The 18,378-nt window shown below is 54.4% G+C and overlaps 2 protein-coding genes across 5 annotated transcripts in view; one reads left to right on the top strand and one right to left on the bottom strand.

Annotated features, from left to right (window-relative positions):
- The window catches only part of USP22 (ubiquitin specific peptidase 22), a 43,664-nt gene extending 33,672 nt beyond the window's left edge, over positions 1-9,992 (top strand). For all 4 annotated transcript variants that reach the window (XM_015118820.3, XM_077970539.1, XM_077970540.1 and 1 more), the window contains 5 exons: positions 1,896-2,022; positions 2,910-3,001; positions 4,896-4,958; positions 5,516-5,665; positions 6,496-9,992. In XM_015118820.3, the coding sequence (XP_014974306.1) occupies positions 1,896-2,022; positions 2,910-3,001; positions 4,896-4,958; positions 5,516-5,665; positions 6,496-6,538 (475 nt within the window). In that variant the 3' untranslated portion in view covers positions 6,539-9,992. The remainder of the gene's footprint in view (positions 1-1,895; positions 2,023-2,909; positions 3,002-4,895; positions 4,959-5,515; positions 5,666-6,495) is intronic.
- Positions 9,149-17,921, bottom strand: LOC100429254 (TBC1 domain family member 3L). Its single transcript, XM_077971027.1, is given in 12 exon segments — positions 9,149-9,214; positions 10,019-10,171; positions 10,173-10,338; positions 10,340-10,361; positions 14,130-14,158; positions 14,160-14,277; positions 14,647-14,747; positions 15,214-15,278; positions 15,621-15,652; positions 15,655-15,717; positions 16,453-16,549; positions 17,576-17,921. Coding segments are annotated over 12 exon segments (1,014 nt in total). The 5' UTR covers positions 17,678-17,921.
- Between the last annotated feature and the right edge of the window lie 457 nt (positions 17,922-18,378).

The raw sequence follows: 18,378 nt of genomic DNA, 5'->3' as shown, positions 1-18,378 counted from the left end.
CAACCTCGGCTCACTGCAACCTCTACCTACCAGGTTCAAGCGATTCTCCTGCCTCAGCCTCCCAAGTAGCTGGGATTACAGCGCCCACCAGCATGCCCAGTTAATTTTTGTATTTTTAGTAGAGACGGGGTTTCACCATGTTGGCCAGGATGGTCTTGATCTCTTGACCTCGTGATCCGCCTGCCTTGGGGTCCCAAAGTGCTGGGATTACAGGTGTGAGCCACCACGCCCAGCCAACCAAAACCTTTTTAAAGAAAGTCTTTGCAGCTAAATTAAATTTAATCATAAATTCCAGTAAAATGAAAGCTTTGCCAAAACAGCAGGCCATGAGGGAGAAACCACACTTCCCAAACTACAATGTGTAGAAAGCCCGTGTTGTTAGGAGAGACGTGACGTGGTGCTGGCTCCCGGGAAGGCGGAGGAGAGGTAGAGTGCGCCCTTCCCCACTGTGTATTGCAAGCAAAGGCTCCTTTTCAAGTCCTTTGGAGAGCAGATCACAAAGCTAGCAACGCAACAGGTGCAGCTTTGCCCAGAGGCCCCCTCGTCTTGCCCTAGGTAAGATGGCAGAATTTCCAGAGCATAAACAAGGGCTTTCCAAATACCTGGTTGTGAATAGATTGAATTTTTTACTGGTGTTTCAGCTTCAAAATTTGGCGTGCGCTTTGTTGAATCATCTGTTGCATGTGTTTTGTCAGGGGCAGCTGACACCTGTGCCAGACACGCTTCTGATGCAGCCCTCCTACCTCCTGCTTCTGCACCGTCAGGAAATTACCTTTCCCAGACTTCTCGCCTCTCTTTTTTTTTTTTTTTTGAGATGGACTCTTGCTCTTGTTGCCCAGGCTGGAGTGCATGGAGTAATGTGATCTTGGCTTCACTGCAACTTCCGCCTCCCGGGTTCAAGTGATTCTCCTCCCTCAACCTCCCGAGTAACTGGGATTACAGGCATGCACCCCCTTGCCTGACTAATTCTGTATTTTTTGTAGAGGCGGGGTTTCTCCATGTCGGTCAGGCTGGTCTTGAACTCCCAACCTCAGGTGATCCGCCCGCCTTAGCCTCCCAAAGTGCTGGGATTACAGGCGTGAGCCGCCGCACCTGGCCAGCCTCTACATTAAACTGCTTGTGTTGAGATCACATACAGTTGTAAGAAGCCATTAGGTACCCTTTACTCTGGTTCCCCCATGGTGACCTCCTCAGCCCTGTGGTGTGATGCCCCAGCCAGGATTCAGACATTTATACAGAAAGTACCCAGCATCTCCATTGCCTCCCTGCCCACCACCTGCTCCATAACCCCAGTCACCCCGTACTTCTCCATTTCCATACACCTGATAATTCCAGAATGTCATGTCAACCGAATCATGTAACAGGGAACCCTTTGAGATTGGCTTTTCTTGTGCATCCTAATTCTCTGGGGATGCATCCAGGGTGCAGCTTGGGATCAGTAGTCCTTTCCTTTTTTGCTGCTGACTCATATTCCATGGTACAGTGTTCCACAGTTTCTTTAATTATTCACCCATGGGAAGACGCGAGGTGTTTCCAGTTTTGTGACTCTTAACGAGTAACACTCTGGTACACGTTTGTGGACAGTTTTTGTGTGAACGTTAGTTTTCATTTTTCTGGCTTAAATTCAACTGCTGGGCCATGTGGTAGTTAGAAAATTATTACCATTCCCCCAGGCCTATCCTGGAAATAAAATATTTAAGATAAATGTTCTTTAAAGAGACAGGCAGCGAAGGTGGACAACATTTTCTCTTTTTTTCATTGTTTCATTTTTAGTTGTATGTGTATGTTTTTGGTAGGGAAATGAACCCATTGAAAGAGATAAAATACCTCTTTCCTCCCATTTTTCTGTGTCTTACATCTCCCTTACTGCTTCTGTCTTCTTTAAACGCCTGTAGATTCACCAGACCAGAGCACTTGGGCAGCAGCGCCAAGATCAAATGCAGCGGTTGCCATAGCTACCAGGAGTCCACGAAGCAGCTCACTATGAAGAAACTGCCCATCGTAGCCTGTTTTCATCTCAAAGTAAGTTTTCCAGAAAGCCAACTCTAATGGCAGACTTAGTTTTTAGTCCACAGTACGGCCCTCAGCCTTTTGGTTTGCTGTGCCGTTGCATTTTTCATAACTGCAGCAAGCAGGAAGAACACCGAGGAAGGGTGGATGTGAGTGAATTGTCCTCCTGTCTGTGAATTGTCCTTTTGTCTGTGCTGCGGTAAACAAAATCAGTGGCTTCACAGTGAAAGTAGGATGAGAGTTACTTTTCTTGGGAAGCGGAGTGGTTGTGACTTTTTTTTACTTCTGCCATTCCTCCAGCTACCCCTCCTCTGGTTTTCTGTTTTCTTTTAAGACAAAGGCCCTCAGCATTCAGATCTGGTCCAGGAGTCGTCAAGCTCTTTCTCTGAAGGCCCGGATCGTAAAGATGTCAGGCTCCACAGGCTGCGTGCGATCCTACGATTCTCTGTTGCATGTTCTTTGTTTCATTTTACCACCCTTTAAACATGGAAAGCACCCATTCCTAGCTTGCTGGCTGGAATGGGTGACTCCTGATCTAGGCAAAGGAATGTCTTCTGTCTGGTGAAAGGAACAATTTGCTTGTTTTTGCTGCCACGAGCCATGGATCTTTGTTTTGTTTTCTGTGCTTTGCTGGGTTTGCTGTGAGATTACTTCTTGTACCTTTGGTGTTACCACTGAACAGTCCCATCATTTGAAGACTTGACTTGAACCCTGTACATGAGGACTTGGGTGGATTACCATTATGTTTTTGAATCTGTAATTCTAGCTGTAGCTACAAGGCAATTCAATAAAATACAAAGAGATACACAGACACCTGTCATTGGAAGAAGCCCCTGAAGCTTCCAGTGACATTTCTGGTCTTCTTTCCTCTTCCCTCTGCCCCTTTCCTATTTCTGCAGCGATTTGAACACTCAGCCAAGCTGCGGCGGAAGATCACCACGTATGTGTCCTTCCCCCTGGAGCTGGATATGACCCCTTTCATGGCCTCCAGGTAGGTGGGGGTGTAGGCCCGTTCTGTGTCCGGAGGGGCTGTGATCTTATCAGGACAGGAATGCAGCTCGGATCTCCTATGGTAAGATGACTGTTGGCCGGTGCGGTGGCTCCCGCCTGTAATCCCAGCACTTCAGGAGGCCGAGGAGGGCAGATCACAAGGTCAAGAGATTGAGACCATCATGGCCAACATGGTGAAACCCCGTCTCCACTGAAAATAGAAAAATTAGCTGGATGTGGTGGCAGGCGCCTGTAGTCCCAGCTACTTGGGAGGCCAAGGCAGGAGAAACGCTTAAACCTGGGAGGTGGAGGTTGCAGTGAGCCAAGATCGCGCCACTGTACTCCAGCCTGGTGACAGAATGAGACTCCATCTCAAAAAAAAAAAAAGATGACTGTTGATATTAATATAAACCCCACCTTCCCAAAATTTATTTATCCTGATCTTAAGATATGGCACATGTTAATGAGTGGTTTTTCATCAGATACTCTGTTTTTGTTTTGAATGTTTCTCTTAACAATTCTCAATCCACTTTCAAACCGGCAAAGTCCTCGAGGTAGGATCACAGCGAGAAGGCAGCACTTCAATTCATGGAACAGATGTTGAAGTACAGGCAGACATAGCCGGTGTTGCAGTTGTAGCTTGCATTTTCCTTTCCACATCTGCCTACTATGGGGCACTTGGCATTGAGCTGCTTACCAATGCATGAGACAAATAGGAGTTTCCTGTGGCTCTGTGACAAATGACCAAAAACTTGGTGGCTTAAAATTAAATTTCCTCACAGTTCTAGAGGTCGGAAATCTGAAATCAAGGTGTTGTCAGGGCCCCATGGTCCTACAGGGGTCTGGGGGATTCCATTCCTCAGCGCCTCCAGCTGCCAGTGGTTCCACGTGTTCCTTCTGTGGCTGCGCCACTCCCCTCATTTCTGGGTCACGTGGCCAGCTCCCCTGAGTCTGTGTCCAGTTCCCTCTGCTTCTCTGTCATGACAGTGGTCACTGGCTTTAGGGCCCAGGCAGATCATCCAGGAGGATCTTATCTCAACATCTTTACTTCGAGTCTCTGCAAAGACTGGTTTTACAAATGAGGTCCCAGTCTCAGGTTCTGAGGGTCGAGACGTGGGTATTGTTATTTGCAGGGTGTTATTTTTTGGCGGCCACAGTCCCGGCCCCAGCACCGTGGAAAGCATGTTGCCTTTTGGTAGTTACTGGCCTGTCCCACCGCTGTGGCACACAGCTGACCTCCTGAATAAAACAAGACCACCAGAGTCAGAGCTCCATGCCATCAGCCTGACCACGATGGTCACGTACTGAGGGAGGTGACGGTACTGTTCTAAGGTCAGGGTCTCAAAGATCGTAGTGTTTCCTGCCAAACACAGCCGTGGGAAAATACAGTAAACAATGCTCATGGCTTCCTGTTCCCAGCACCGCCTCTCCCCTGTCTCACTAGGAGAGGTGCTGGTCATGAAACAATGAGCAGCAATCTTTGTCCCTTTTGAGGAGGCACCTGCCTAGGTTGTGAAATGGATTCAGCTTACCCTTTTACGCTAACCCTTTACATGTGGGAGGAAGGGCGCCTTCACCATCTACTTTGTCACAAACCAAACTCAGATTCCTCCAGATCCAGCTCCCATCACCAGCCCTATTCAGGACCCATCTTGGAAGAACCAGGGGCCACACCAGGTGGCCCCAGGACCCAGGTGTGCTCTGAGGCAGAGGCCTCCACAGCTCGAGTGTCAGTGTCCTCACGAAACCTGGGGAGATTTCTACCTGAAGCATAAAGCGCAGCCCGGTGCAGTGTCTGCATGGCCAAGCCTGGATAAGTGTCAGTTTCAGGAGAGGCTTGTATCTCTGGGCCTGATGATTTTAACGATGCTGAATACTGCTGTTGTCTGTTACAGCAAAGAGAGCAGGATGAATGGACAGTACCAGCAGCCCACAGACAGTCTCAACAATGACAACAAGTAAGTGGTGCTCAGCGGTGTGGGTGTCCGAGGCCTCGGGCCAAGAGCTGGGGTGGGTTCCTGTCTGCCCTGTAGGGCACCCCGCAGGTCCCCCACCACTGACCTGCTTCCCGCTTGGCTGCCCGCAGCTCCACTAGGAAAGGCCGCTCCACGCGGCGCCACAAATGCTGCCTCCTGTTGGAGGAGCCCAGTCCCACTCCTGGCCTCTGGCAGGAGGGAGGTTCCATCTGGAAAGCTCGATGTCCATTCTTCTTGCCTTGGGGTGGTAGAAAGAATGAAAGGCTGGGGTGTTCCAGGATCCCCACTGCTGACTGCAGTCATCACTCCCACGAGATGCTGTTCCAGGAAGCGCCTGGACCCAGGCTAGAGCCAGGGAGTGTGACCAGGCTCCCTTAGTTCCTGCAGCCTCCTGTGCATCAGCCGGAGGCCCTGGAGGTTGACAGCCAGGCCCACAGGCCTCCCACTCCTTCCCTGGGCTGCCTGGTTTCTGATGGTGATGGCCTCGAATGGCGGCGTTGAGCCACCTGCGCCCTCCCTCTCCTTTCCTCCCGCACTAGGTATTCCCTGTTTGCTGTTGTTAACCATCAAGGGACCTTGGAGAGTGGCCATTACACCAGCTTTATCCGGCAGCACAAAGACCAGTGGTTCAAGTGTGACGATGCCATCATCACCAAGGCCAGCATCAAGGACGTGCTGGACAGTGAAGGGTGCGTCCTGTCGGGTGGGAGGAAGGCCCTGTAGTGGCCACGGTGCTCTCCCCTCTGGTATAGCTGAGACCAGCCCACGTCTGAGCCTAGGACCACTCAAAGGTGTTGACCTTCATTTACCAAAGTAATGAGGCCTGTTCTGGATAGGATGCCAGCCTTGATGGTGGCAGAAGAGGTGCCTGTGCAAAGGCCCTCTCTGGAGGCATTTCCTTAGCACAGAGAACATCAAAGCAGTTGTTTTTTAACCGCGTGAACTGAACACATCAGTTCTTCTTTTTTTGTTTTTTTGAGACGGAGTTTCGCTCTTGTGGCCCAGGCTGGACTGCAATGGTGCGATCTTGGCTCACTGCAACCTCTGCCTCCTGGGTTCAAGTCAGTCTCCTGCCTCAGCCTCCCAAGTAGCTGGGATTATAGGCACCTGCCACCACGCCCGCCTAATTTTGTATTTTAGTAGAGATGGAGTTTCTCCATGTTGACCAAACTGATTTCAAACCCCTGACCTCAGGCAATCCTCCTGCCTCGGCCTCCCAAAGCATGGGGATTACAGGCGTGAGCCACCGGGCTTGGCCCACATCAGTTCTTTATCAGCTCCTCTCTTCTCTCCAGTTTCGTTCCTTCATGGCATAGAAACCTGTTGACCCTCCAGGGGTCGGGGGACCCCAGCTGCCATGAGCTCCCTGAGGGCTTTGCACTTCACATTCTGAGCAACATGGAAGCCCTCTTGAGAGGTTTTATTTGGAAGAATCTGGGATTAAGGACAGCCTTCAGGGCGATGAGGTGGATCTGGACTGGACCCACTTGAAAACTCCTCCCTGTCTTTGCCTCCACAGGTACTTGCTGTTCTATCACAAACAGTTCCTGGAATATGAGTAGCCTTATCTGTAGCTGGTCAGAAAAACAAAGGCAACGCAAGCCTCACAAAGTGATCCTCCCTGCCTCTCCCGCCTCCCGCCGCCTCCCCGGCCTGGTGACACCACCTCCCATGCAGATGTGGCCCGTCTGCACCTGGGACCCATGGGGTCGGGATGGACCACACGGACGGGGAGGCTCCCGGAGCTGCATTGAAGATGGATGAGATGAGGGGTGTGCTCTGGGTGGGAGGAGCAGCGTACACCCGTCACCAGAACATCTCCTGTATCCTCATGATATGGGGGTGCAACCGGGGCCTCACAGCACGGAGTGGCCGCCGCCTGGCATTCCCCAGCACTCGGTGTGGAAAGGCCCCTGCCTGCCGTAAGATTATGGGTCCATTGAAGCAGTAAGCTGAAGACACAGCAGCGTAGTATGTGGGACAGAGGGCCTTGCAGATGCCTTTCTGTTCATGTTTTAGTGTTAAAATACGGAGAGTATGGAATTCTTCACCTCCGTTTTCTCAGTGGCTGTGAAGCAGCCTCCAGAGCTTCGGAAGTAAGGATACTACGTCGCGTTTTCAAGCGTGTCTGTTCCGCAGGTAACTTAGCATCAAGCTGCACGTGGAAGCATCTCGCAGTTTTCTAAAGACAGGCATTTTCTTATCCCTCTCCCTCTCCTTTTTCCACAAAGGTGAATTTCATAAATGTAATACTAGTAACGTGAATGAATTACTGAGTTTATACTGAAATTTAGATAACTTCTCCTTTAGTCTTGAGTGCGAGTCTTGCTTTTTAATCGGTGCCGTTTATGTTGCTGCCCGCCCTGTGTGCCTGGCTCCTCTGGGTGCCTTGGTGTCTGCTGGGGGCTGGCAGTAAGCGCAGTGGAGGAGAGTCGTGCTGCAGCTCATCCTGTGTCTCTGGTATCTCAGGCTGGAGTAAATGCAGCCTCTGCCGGTGTCTGATAGGTTCCCTCCCGCATATTTTCTTTGTCCGCCTTCTGTCCCATTGCCTGGCTACCACTGCCTGGCAGCCAAGTGTGTTGGTCGCAAATCTGGAGTGGCCTCTGGTGGAGCCTGCATCTTGTCTCGTCTGCCTCTGCTTCACGTTTGGTGTACTTTCGGGCATGGTGGCGGTAAAATGACATCGTGATTGAGCTTGTCAGCAGAACTGAAAGAGAAAGTAGAAGGATATGCATTGTTCCTTGTAAGATATTTTGCATGTATCTGTGTATTCAGAAATGGTTTGTCCATTTGTCCACTGAGAAATTATAAACTAGGGGCAAGAGGGAGGCAAAGTACTTAAACATAGTTTATGAAGCAACTGTGTCTCAGGCTGGCTTGTCCCAGGAGCCCCAGCTGCATTTGAACTGAGGCTTCAGTCCTGCAGGAACAGGATCATCTGTCTCGGGGGTGGGCGGATGTTTTTATAGACAGCCAGGGAGTCAACACTGTCGGCTCTGTGGGCTATGTGGTCTCTGCCATAAATAGTGCAGAAGTGTGGCTATGTCCAGTACAACTTTTAGACACAGAAATCTGAATTGCATATAATGTTCCGTGTCAAGAAAGTTAGATTTTTTTTTTTTAACTATATAAAAACATGAAACGTATTCTTAGCTCACAGGCCATGGAGAAGCTGGTGGGGATCAGACCCAGCTCCTTAGCTGGCTGGGCTGGGGAGGGGGCGGTGACAGTGGCAGCTGAGTAGCTACTCACTGCTCAATGTAGAAAATACGAGAACACAGGACTTGGCGATCACAGCCCGCAGAACCGTCATGGGCGGCAGAAGCCTTAGGGATGCAGTTTCTTGCCCACGTGCTCAGTTCATTTTCTGTTGTCTTTCTGCATTTAATTCACGTGGAAGCATGCTTTATAAAATGAATTATCAGAGAAACAGATGGGCTGAGATTTTCAGAAATGGCCCCTTGTGACCAAGTTTTGCTGTTTCGATGACAGTGCTTTGAAGATCTCTTTTGAGGATGAGCAGTCTTTTTTTTTTTTTGAGATGGAGTTTTGCTCTTCTTGCCCAGGCTGGAGTGCAGTGGCGCAGTCTCGGCTCACTGCAACCTCCACCTCCTGGGTTCAAGCAATTCTCGTGCCTCGGCCTCCCACGTAGCTGGGACTACAGGCATACACCGCCACGTCGGGCTAATTTTTGTATTTTTAGTAGAGATGGGGTTTCACCATGTTGGCCAGGCTGGTCTCGAACTCCTGACCTCAGGCAATCCACCCACCTCAGCCTCCCAGAGTGCTGGGATTACAAGCATGAGCCACTGCGCCTGGCCTGTGAGCAGTCTTTTAGTCAGGAACAAATCTAATAGGAGAGTTGACTGAAGTTGGCCCACAGGATTCTGAGCTGGGCAGTGCCTCCCTGAAGGCTTGCTACCTTGGGACGCCCTGGTTTGCTGCGGTGTCTTGCGGAAATGCAGAAGGCAGTGTGTGGGCCTTGGGCCTTTCTGGCAGCTGCCCGGGTTTGGCCAGGCCCTGCCTCCCCTCCCCACTGCCAACCCCTGGTCCCCTTCCTCTTTCCACTTGCATTCGGGGGTGTCTGCTGTTCTGAGAACATTAGAACTGGGAAGAGAGGTGGAGTCACATGCATTCTTGGTGGGCATTATTCTAAACTTTGGTATCCAAGTTCATCCCCCTTCTTCCACAGTGGCATTGCCGTTCTCAGCAGTTCCCCCATGCGTGCTGCTGAAGAGCTGCTCACCGGAGGCAGGCAGCGGCCCCGGCACTGCCCCTTGCATTAGGTCTTGTGTTTGATGTGCTCTTGTGAATTTACTTTGTCGGAACAAAATATTTACATGTTGGGTTCAGGAATCTCTCCTTTTAGCTCCCCATCTGGCTATGAAATTCAGGAAACCTGTTCTCCCGTTGCCTAGTAATCGCCCCATGTAGGTGTAAATTGTGACAAAGTGCATCTGACCACTAAGGGGCCCCCTCGGTGACCCCAACACATTCACAGCAGTGTTAAAAATGGCCTGTGTTTCGGAGATGCTGGCTGGCCTTTCAGTGCTTCCCAGGAAGCCACATGGCCTTTCCCTCTTCAGATGCCTGAAGGGAGTGCTTTGAGACAGGGGATGTGCTGGGAATGTGGGCGGCCTCCCTCCGGCCCCGGGGCCCTCTGTGGACCTGGGCTCCCTGGTGAGCACTGCAACCTCCCTGGGCGTTCCCTCCGGCGCCAGCGCCACTGCAACATATAGACCCGAGTGCTATTGTATTTTGGCTTGGTGTGTATGCTTTTCATTGTGTAAAATTGCTGTTCTTTTGCCAATTTAAGTGATTGTTTTGTTTACTGTAAGTTTGAAAATAAAAATTAAGAAAAAAATTCCAATTGACTGTGCTGTGGTTGGAGACTTTATTTACCAAGATGTTTACTCTTTCCTTTCCCCTCCCATTTTGAGGAGCTCTGTGACTCCTCTTCCCCTAATGCTTTGTAGTCTCTTTTCTGTCATAATAAAGCTACATTTTCTCTGAAAACTGGCCGGTTTTCCTTTTATTGACACAAGCAGCCGAGGAGAGGGTGGCAGGAGGGAGAAGAGCAGCCAGGGCAGACCGGCCTGCATGGGGGCGTCGCTGGTCTGAGTCAGTGGCCAGAGCTACAGCCTGGCTTTGTGCCTAAAGACTTGTCTGGGTGTCAGGAAGGCCACGCACTCAACGTTTCGTCCCTTTCTGTGAGTGGCCTGTTGCTGCTTGAGCCTCGTCCCTCCTTTTTTGGGCAGGAGGGTGACATCCTGGATTCAGGACAGCCATGGACCTTCAGACCTGAAGCCCTTGACATGCTGAATCCTTGCCAGGCTTGGATTACAAGACCCAGGCTGTGGTTATGTGCATTTTGTAGCAAGCTCCCTGCATGGAGAGTAGCAAATGGATAGAAATACTGTCATCAGTGGAGAGAAGATGTGAACAGCTATTCAAGTGCATGGTTCTGTGACAGGTCACGAGGCCATGGTGGACCTCGATGACATCCTCTCCCAGCCGCCCCCACATACTTCCCCTGCCCTCAGCGGGTCAGGAGTCTCCTGCTCAGCCTCATCTTCAATTCTGAAGCCTCTGAGTTCTGAATAGTTCTGCCCCCTCCTTTTTCAGATGCTTCTGTGGCCAACCTTTATGGCAAGTTATTTGACTTCCTTTACATGGAAACACCAAGAGCACCAGAGAACACTCCGGGTTTCAGACTTAGTTCTGTCTCCTCATATTAAATAGAACCATTGTTATGTCGCCTGGGGGAAGCTTCACTCTGCCTGGGTCCTCAGACCTTCCAACCAGCAAAACTCCATTTCTCCGGAACAGGCGTAGGAAAACTTCGAGACATTTGGGTACAATACTCAACATCGTCCACTTTCACACCTTCACTCTCACAACTACACCTGGTTGTGGGCAAGTCAGCACCATATACTGGTTTCCAGTGGAAAGCATAACATTCATCTCGTAAGACAACCTCACCACTTAAGCATAACCCGCGATCGTAAGCCCAGTTGCTTCCAGGTGGCGGCTGACATAGTGAGAAGTTAGTTCCCTGGTCAGGGGCCGCGGCTGCATATCCCTCACTGTGAATAGGGTACCCTGGTCACAAGCAATGCCCTGTGGGCTGCTGTGATGGCAACAGGCAGGGCCGGCGAGTCTGTGTCCAGGTAGGGGCTCCCTGCAGCGAAGGCCGATCTCGGCCCTCTCCACAGTGTGGGCAGCCTGCCCATAGGTGGCCAACCGGTCCTCCTGGGAAACAGTCATCGACACCAAGTCTTACAGGGATTGACACCAAGTCTCTCATCAGCAGATGGGGCACTCGGCAGTGGTGTCGGCCTGGTCAACCTGGTCAGGGCACGAGCAGGATGCTGAGCCTCTTCCCTCCCATGTCTGTCTGATGGCCACTTTGTCCACGGGTCCATCCAGCAATCGTGGTGGCTGGGGAAAGGAGCTGACTCCATCCACCTGGCGTGCCGTTTTCCCCACCTCAGGATCAAGAGCATCCTCTGCAGCAATTCTCTTTGGTGGGAACATGGGAATGTAGATGAAACTATCTTCACAGTGTGAGCTGCTGAGGTGATGATTGCAGGGCACCCCTGCCCTCTGGGAAGCCCGGCTGGAAGGCGCTTGGCAGTGGTCCCTGCTGTGGCTGCGGCAGGGGCTAGGCTGCAGGACAAGGCTTCCAGGAGGGGGGTGATGTGGCAGGCAGGGCCTCAAAGCCTCCAGGTGCCATGTTGGCATAGCAAGCTGGGGCACTCGGGGCGCCGGTGGGCCAGTCTCCGGGGTGCAGACTGCCTGCACTGCAGCAATGAGGCCGGGAAGAGGCTGCAGTGTTCACAACTGTTGACCCCCTTGAGCCAGCCCCCCACATCCTCATCACTGCACGGGCTCAGTGTCTCTGGCCTGGCTTGCCCAAGTTCTCCGATATGAATCCTTACAGCATCAGGGCTCACAGTGTCCTGGTCCCCTACGTGGTCACCTGGGGGCCCACGGTGCCCCTGTCCTCCTAGGACTGGAGTTGAAGCCAGGCCCCTTGGCCTGGGACTCAGGACCTGGGGGATGGGCTCTGACCCACAGGCCTGGGCCTCTGGAGTCCTAGGGGTCCCCGTGTGGCCCCCTGGCCTGAGGCTGGCTGGCTGGGGCTGCAGGACCCCCATGCTCAGCCTTCCCTCCAGAGGCCTTGATGGGACCAAGTTCCCCACTAAATGGGATTTCCCAAGGCCCAAAGGCCAAACAATAAAATAGCAATAAAAACCACGGTCCAGCAGCCATCTGGGGCTGTAAGGCAGCTGGGCGGGTACCGTCTGGGCTCCTTCCATTCCAAGTTCTTCTTCTACCGAGGGGGGTTTGCAGGCAGGCGCCACCTTGCTGCTGGGGGGTCTCTCGACCTGCGTCCTCTCTGTCATAAGCCCAGGCAGGGCCTGGTGTCAGGGTCCCAGGGGGTTTGCTGGACCAGGCCTGGCCTGTGGTTCCAGAGCTGCCCAGGTAAGATGTTGGGAGTGACAGGGGCACAGTAGCCCTGTTCAAAATTGTAGCTGGGGAACCATGGGCTCCCAACGTCCAGGTCTGTCGGGCGCTGTGGCATAGAGTTCCAGCACAGGCATTTTCATATACAAGGCCTGACCTCACTGGGTGACAGGCTGGCCTCATCTTGAGCCTCTGGGCCCCTCACAGAGTGGCTTGCTGCCCTGGGTTCTGGTGAAGCCGCCTTGTGCTGCTGGGCCTCGGCCTCAGCCTTGAGGATAGCCCAGTCAGGCCAAGCTGGGGGAGGACAAGGCTTTTGTCCTGCAGGGACTGATGGCATGAGTCCCTGGAGCTGAGCTGGTGGGGTGGGGAGAGCCAGTCTATCCCCCTCACATAGGGGCCCAATGCCAGGGGACGCCCTTGAGGACGCTCACTTGAGTTCTACTGGAAAAAACGGACATGGTTGGCATCTTCACTGAGCCCATGGGGCCTCTCCAGGGCTGGGCCCCACAGGCCTGGGCCTCTGGAGTCCTCCAGGTCCCCGTGTGACCCCCTGGCCGGACACTGAGGACGCCCCTGCAGGCTGCTGATCCCAGGGTGAGGGCTGTGTGCAGCCTGGGGTGGGGGAGCTTTCAGGGAACCTCAAGTCGCTCCTGAAATGGTCCCCAGGGTACCGGCTGGCTCGGGGCTTCCTGCCTCATGCCCTCATCTCAGGGCTGTTCAGCAGCCCCGAGTCAGAACTCAGGTGAAAGGGACCTTCACTATCACCCACCCCCTTGCCACCTCGCATGGGGTCTGTCTCCACAGTGGGTGGGAAGTGAGTGGGCACGGGTTTCCCTCTCTCCTCCAGGCCGTCCACCCCATGCCAGGGCTGGATCGATCCCACGCCCGGCTGAACTCTTGGTTGGGGCTCTGGGTCAGGGCTTCCCCCCCGTGCCCTCTGCCCAAATCCTCTCTGGGTCAGGGACACTGATTCTCTTGTCCACCTGGTTTGTTGTCTTGACACCCTTGGAGGGGCACTCAAGAATGAGGGGTTCCTGCTGCTTGGAGGTGGGGGCAGGGGCTCCCACACCTGGATCTGACTGTCCCAGTGCCCTTCAGGGCCCTTTGAGAGGGCGATGGGGACAATGTGGAAAGTGGGGGAAGGAAGTCGGGGGTCCTGCCCACAGCCATTGCCAATCTGTACCTCATGGCCAGGACACATGCGCTCAGTGCCTGCCCTGAGGGCTGGCAGACCCATTTTATTTCCTTAGAGTAGAGGAAGAAGGCCGGTGCGGTGGCTCACGCCTGTAATCCCAGCACTTTGGGAGGCCGAGGCGGGTAGATCACAAAGTCAAGAGATCGAGACCAGCCTGGCCAACATGGTGAAACCCCGTCTCTACTAAAAATACAAAAATTAGCTGGGTGTGGTGGCGTGTGCCTGAAGTCTCAGCTACTCGGGAGGCTGAGGCAGGAGAATGGTGTGAACCTGGGAGGCGGAGGTTCCAGTGAGCCCAGATCGACTCACTGCACTCCAGCCTGGCGACAGAGCGAGACTCTGTCTCAGAAAAACAAACAAATAAAAAGAGTAGAGGAGGAAGAGATGCAGGAGGAAGACCAGGTAGGAGGGCTGGTGGGGCCAGGGCACTCCCCACCACTGACTGTCCCAGAGGGTGACTCGGGAGGGGACCTGGTGCTGGGGCTCACCTGGGGGTGACAGGTCCCAGTGTTTCCTTGAGTTCCTTCATGGAGGTTTGAAGGTTCCTGAGGACCGCGTTGTCCTCCAGGGCCCAGCTCTGAGACAGTCGCTCCTGAAACTCCCAGACGGTGCTCTAGCAAAGCTTCATGAGGCGCTCTAGGGACAGGGTGGGCATCAGGCTGGGAGGGTTCCCTGCAGGGGATCGGTGTCTGCTCCCTGTTTCCACCAGGCCCACCTCCCACTGGGTGATGCCAGGTCCTTTTTGGCCACCCCAGGGTCTGGCTGTGCACAGGAGGCCACCGCTGGGGGAGGCTGGGCAGGGAAGTGCCCACCACACTCCTGACTTTCATCTGGGTCATGTACAGGGTGGGCTCAGTGTCATCATGCCTTGCCCAGCCCACCAGGCCAGACCCCTCCTTGAGACAGAGCAGAGAGTCACAGGAACAGTGTAAGGACACGTCCCTCAGGCCAGCCGGGGTCTGTGCCTCGTGCTCCCCAAGGCACCCTCGGGCACACGGGACTTACCCCTGTGTATTTTGAATGACGCATGCGCCGTGGCCATCAGTACCCGCTCGCCCTCCAAGACGAGCACATCCCACAGTTACAGGGTGAGCCCGAAGGATTTTGTGAGGACAGCAAGTGTGGGAGGACCTGTCTTTCTGGGCTGGGATCGGAGGCCTGAGTAGAGCCCCCTGGGGTTTCAGTCCCCTGGAGTGCTGGGGACTCCTCTCCCTGGGATGAGACCCCCCCCTATAAAGCTGGGTCAGACCAGGTCCTGCAGCTCCTCATGGGGGACACACCTCAGCAGTGATGTGGCTTCCGGAAGGAGGGGCTTCCTGAGGACTTTGGGCTTCCTTGGGTCCTCCCAAGTCGGGTCCTGACCCAGTCTGCCCATAAGGCTGGGCCTAATCCCTGGCCTCTGCCATGGGATGCCCCCTCTCAAGCAGGGCCTGGTGTGTGTGTCATGCAGGGACCTGCCTGTGCCTCCTACGGGCTGGGGGTGAGCCGAGTCCTCCTGGTGGAGCTGGACCCCTGGGCTGTGGCAGCTGGGCACTGTGTTCATGGGCTGGGGTCTCCCTGTGCCTCCTTGCCCCATCAGTGCAACACCGGAGGAGCCACTGCAGCATGAAACCATCAACGCACAGCCCTTCCTTGTCCTAAAGGGAGGGCACAGGTGCTCAGGGCCCCTTGAGTTGCCCTGCAATCCTCCCTTCCAGGCCCCTCTGCAGACCCTTCCTCAGGGGGCAAAGCCCAAGGGTCTCCCAACACATCCATGCACGACGCCTGGTGGACACACTTCCCTTAGCCCTGCTTAGCCAGAGCTCAGCCCTGCTCCCAGCGCCTCTGGATCCTCTGGGGCAGGAAAAGGACACCCAACTTCGAATTCATGGAGAATCCCCATCCCAGGTCGGGCCGTGGCTGGGACTCGGCCTCTTGCCAGCCCCATGAGGGGCTCGAGTCTCCCCTGGCCCATGGGACCCAGGGTGTCGTTCACTCACCAGGCGTCTCATGATCTTCGGGAAGGACTTTGCAGCACCTGCTCCTGGTGCGATAGGCGCCTCCGGAGCCAGGCAATATTTGGGCTGTAGAATACTGAGAAGCCCCCGACCCATCACCCCATCAGAGCCCACGCCCAAGATGTGGAGGCGTCAGCTGGAATTGCTGGGTAGTGGCAGGGGACCCCGGGCCCCAAGGCCTCCCTCTCTACCATCCAGTGATCCCACCACACAACCTCAGCCCTGAGGAGGAGGGCCCTGGCTGGAAGCGCTGCCCAGTGGCTTCCCGGGTCGAGGTGCCAGGAGGACAGGCCTCCTCTGACACCATGAGGCAGGGCTGAGGCAGGTGGGTGCCAGCAGGGAGAAGGGGGTGGGTGTTGGGGTGCTGGATGTGGGGTCAGGCTAGGGGACATGGGATGGGCAGACATTGCTATCTGGGCTTCGTCGGCCCATTCAGTGCAGGGAGGGTGGCTGGGAGCGCGGGTGGCTGGGAGCGCAGCCAGCTGGGAGGCAGGAGGACCCTCAGGGAGGTGAGTGGCGCCTGCACAAAGTCGGGGCTGGCTTTGGGCGACAGAGGGCGGCCAGGGGGAGGTATGGGTCCCTCTGCTGTTGGGGATGAAAAGCGTCTGACCTGAGGTGAGAGGGTCCCCGTCCAGGCCCAGGCTGCTGTGGGACCTCAGCAGGGACATCCTGGAGACTCCAAACAAGCTGGGATGCAAGGAAGACACCTTGCCTGGAAGTTGGGAATCACCGGCCAGGGTGGCCGTCCCCTGGCCTTGCTGTGAGAGGCCCGGGGGCAGCTGTCCACCTACCCTGCAGGGAGTGCCTCGATTGTCCAGCAGCTGGGCCAGCACCCAGAAAGCATCTTCCTCCAGCAGATACAGGAGGAGGGTGGCGGTGACGCGGCTCGGGTCCCTGTGGTAGCCCACCTCCTGCAAGAGCCAGAGTCACCATGGAAGGATGTCACCTGGGAGGGCTGAGGCCACCTGGGAGGACTCACGTCACCAGAGATGGCAGAGGTCCTCAGGGACACCTGCCACAGGTCCCCGGGGATTTGGGGTGCAGAGGCTGCACCTCTCCCCCTGGCACTCAGAATGAGGACTGAACAGGTCACACATGACTCAGTTGACAAGGAGCCTGGAGGGATTCCTGCAGCGAGCACCCGAGCTCACATGGCCCGAAAGGGCACAGACAAGGATTGCTCATGCCCCCTATCCTGGGCCAGGCTGGGGAGGCCACTGTGGTAAGCCTGGAGTAGCACCTGTGGACTGCACCCACCATGAGGGCAGGTGGCAGGGTGCTGACCACCACACAAAGGGTCCTGTGATGGCCCAGGGGCTGCCTGCTGGGCACAGGAGAGCAGCTGGGTGCACAACAAATGTGGGCAGCCCATGGAGTCGGCTTAGTGGCTCTTCCTGCCTGGAATGGTCTGGAAAGCGGGGGCTGAGCAGGAGCAACCACCTGGGTGACCCCCTCCCTGTCTGCTGGGCTCCTACGGGGTTCGGGCAAAGGGGAAATTGGATCCCTTCCAGCTTTCTGGTGAAGAAGAGGCTTCCTCAGGATGCAAACTCATTTCATGACAAGAGCCTGGCCCATCAGGCACCTCAGCCACTTGTCAAACCTGTCTCCTGTGAGGACCATCTGCATGCGACCCTGCCAAGCTCCTGGGCCTCGGGGCAACACCAGGAGGGGAAGGTCATTTCTTCGTCTGAGACGTGGTGGTCGGGTGCAGGTGACACCCGGATTCTGGGCCTCAACCCCTTTCCATCTCAGTTTGACCCCTTGCGCCGCCCCCTTGCTTGGGTGTCCACGCCAGCAAGTGAGCTTGAGTCCTCCTTACTACATCCTGGTGGGTCATGAACACTGAATTTTCAAGAAGTGCTGACACCCCCGGGAGACACCCATGCCTGTGAATATGGGCACAGGGCCCAGGAATATCGCTGCCCAGGAATATTCACAGGGTTATATGCAGAATAGGCCACGAGGATGTCACATAATTCCTGCTGCCTAGAAAAGAGGGAAAAGGGGGTTTTGTTTTGTGTGGATGCTGTCAGTTTCATTTTGTCTACAAACCCTGACAACGAACACAATTCTGGGTTCAGATGATCTGTGAGCTCCTCAGGACACCTGAGTTTTTAGGAGTTTTTTCAGTAAAACCCACATTCCTTGCAATGCAAATATCACAGGGGTGCAGTTGGATCAGTGATCATTTTCACTCTGGTTGATTTTTTCTTCCCCTTTTTCTCACTTTGCACACATTGAAGTCCAGTCTTCGGGACATGCAGTTCCACGGTTCTTAACTAATGTGCAGAGCCTCCTGTCCACCACTGCAGCCCCTCCTGGAGCGGCTCCTTCATCCTCATCCCCAGCGTGTCCCCTTTGCAGTCTCCCGGCTCTGTCAGTGCCTGGCCATCCTGACCTGTTCTCTTGTCTCTATGGTTTGCCCTTTTCCAGAATGACCAATGAATTGGAATCCTGTGGTGGTAGCCTGTTGGGTCTGGCTTCGTTCCCTCAGCAACACACATCTAAGATCCACCCATGTTCCTGCGGGCATCAGGGGTTCGCTCCTTTTCCTCACTGAGTTGTCTCTGTCTGAAGAGTGGAACCCCCTTCCTACCCAGTTCCCATGTTGAAGATCATCTGGGCAGCCTCCGGGTATGAGCGACAATCAGTCAAGCAGTAAAATGTGGCATGTGGGTTTTATTTGCAAGTCAATTTTCAAATCAATGTGGTCAATATCTGTGACACTTTGGGGACATGT

Source organism: Macaca mulatta, chromosome 16 (genome assembly GCF_049350105.2).
Source record: "Macaca mulatta isolate MMU2019108-1 chromosome 16, T2T-MMU8v2.0, whole genome shotgun sequence".
Taxonomy (NCBI): domain Eukaryota; kingdom Metazoa; phylum Chordata; class Mammalia; order Primates; family Cercopithecidae; genus Macaca; species Macaca mulatta.
The sequence above is the reverse complement of the archived record's forward strand: the minus strand, read 5'-3'. Positions and strand labels throughout refer to the sequence as shown.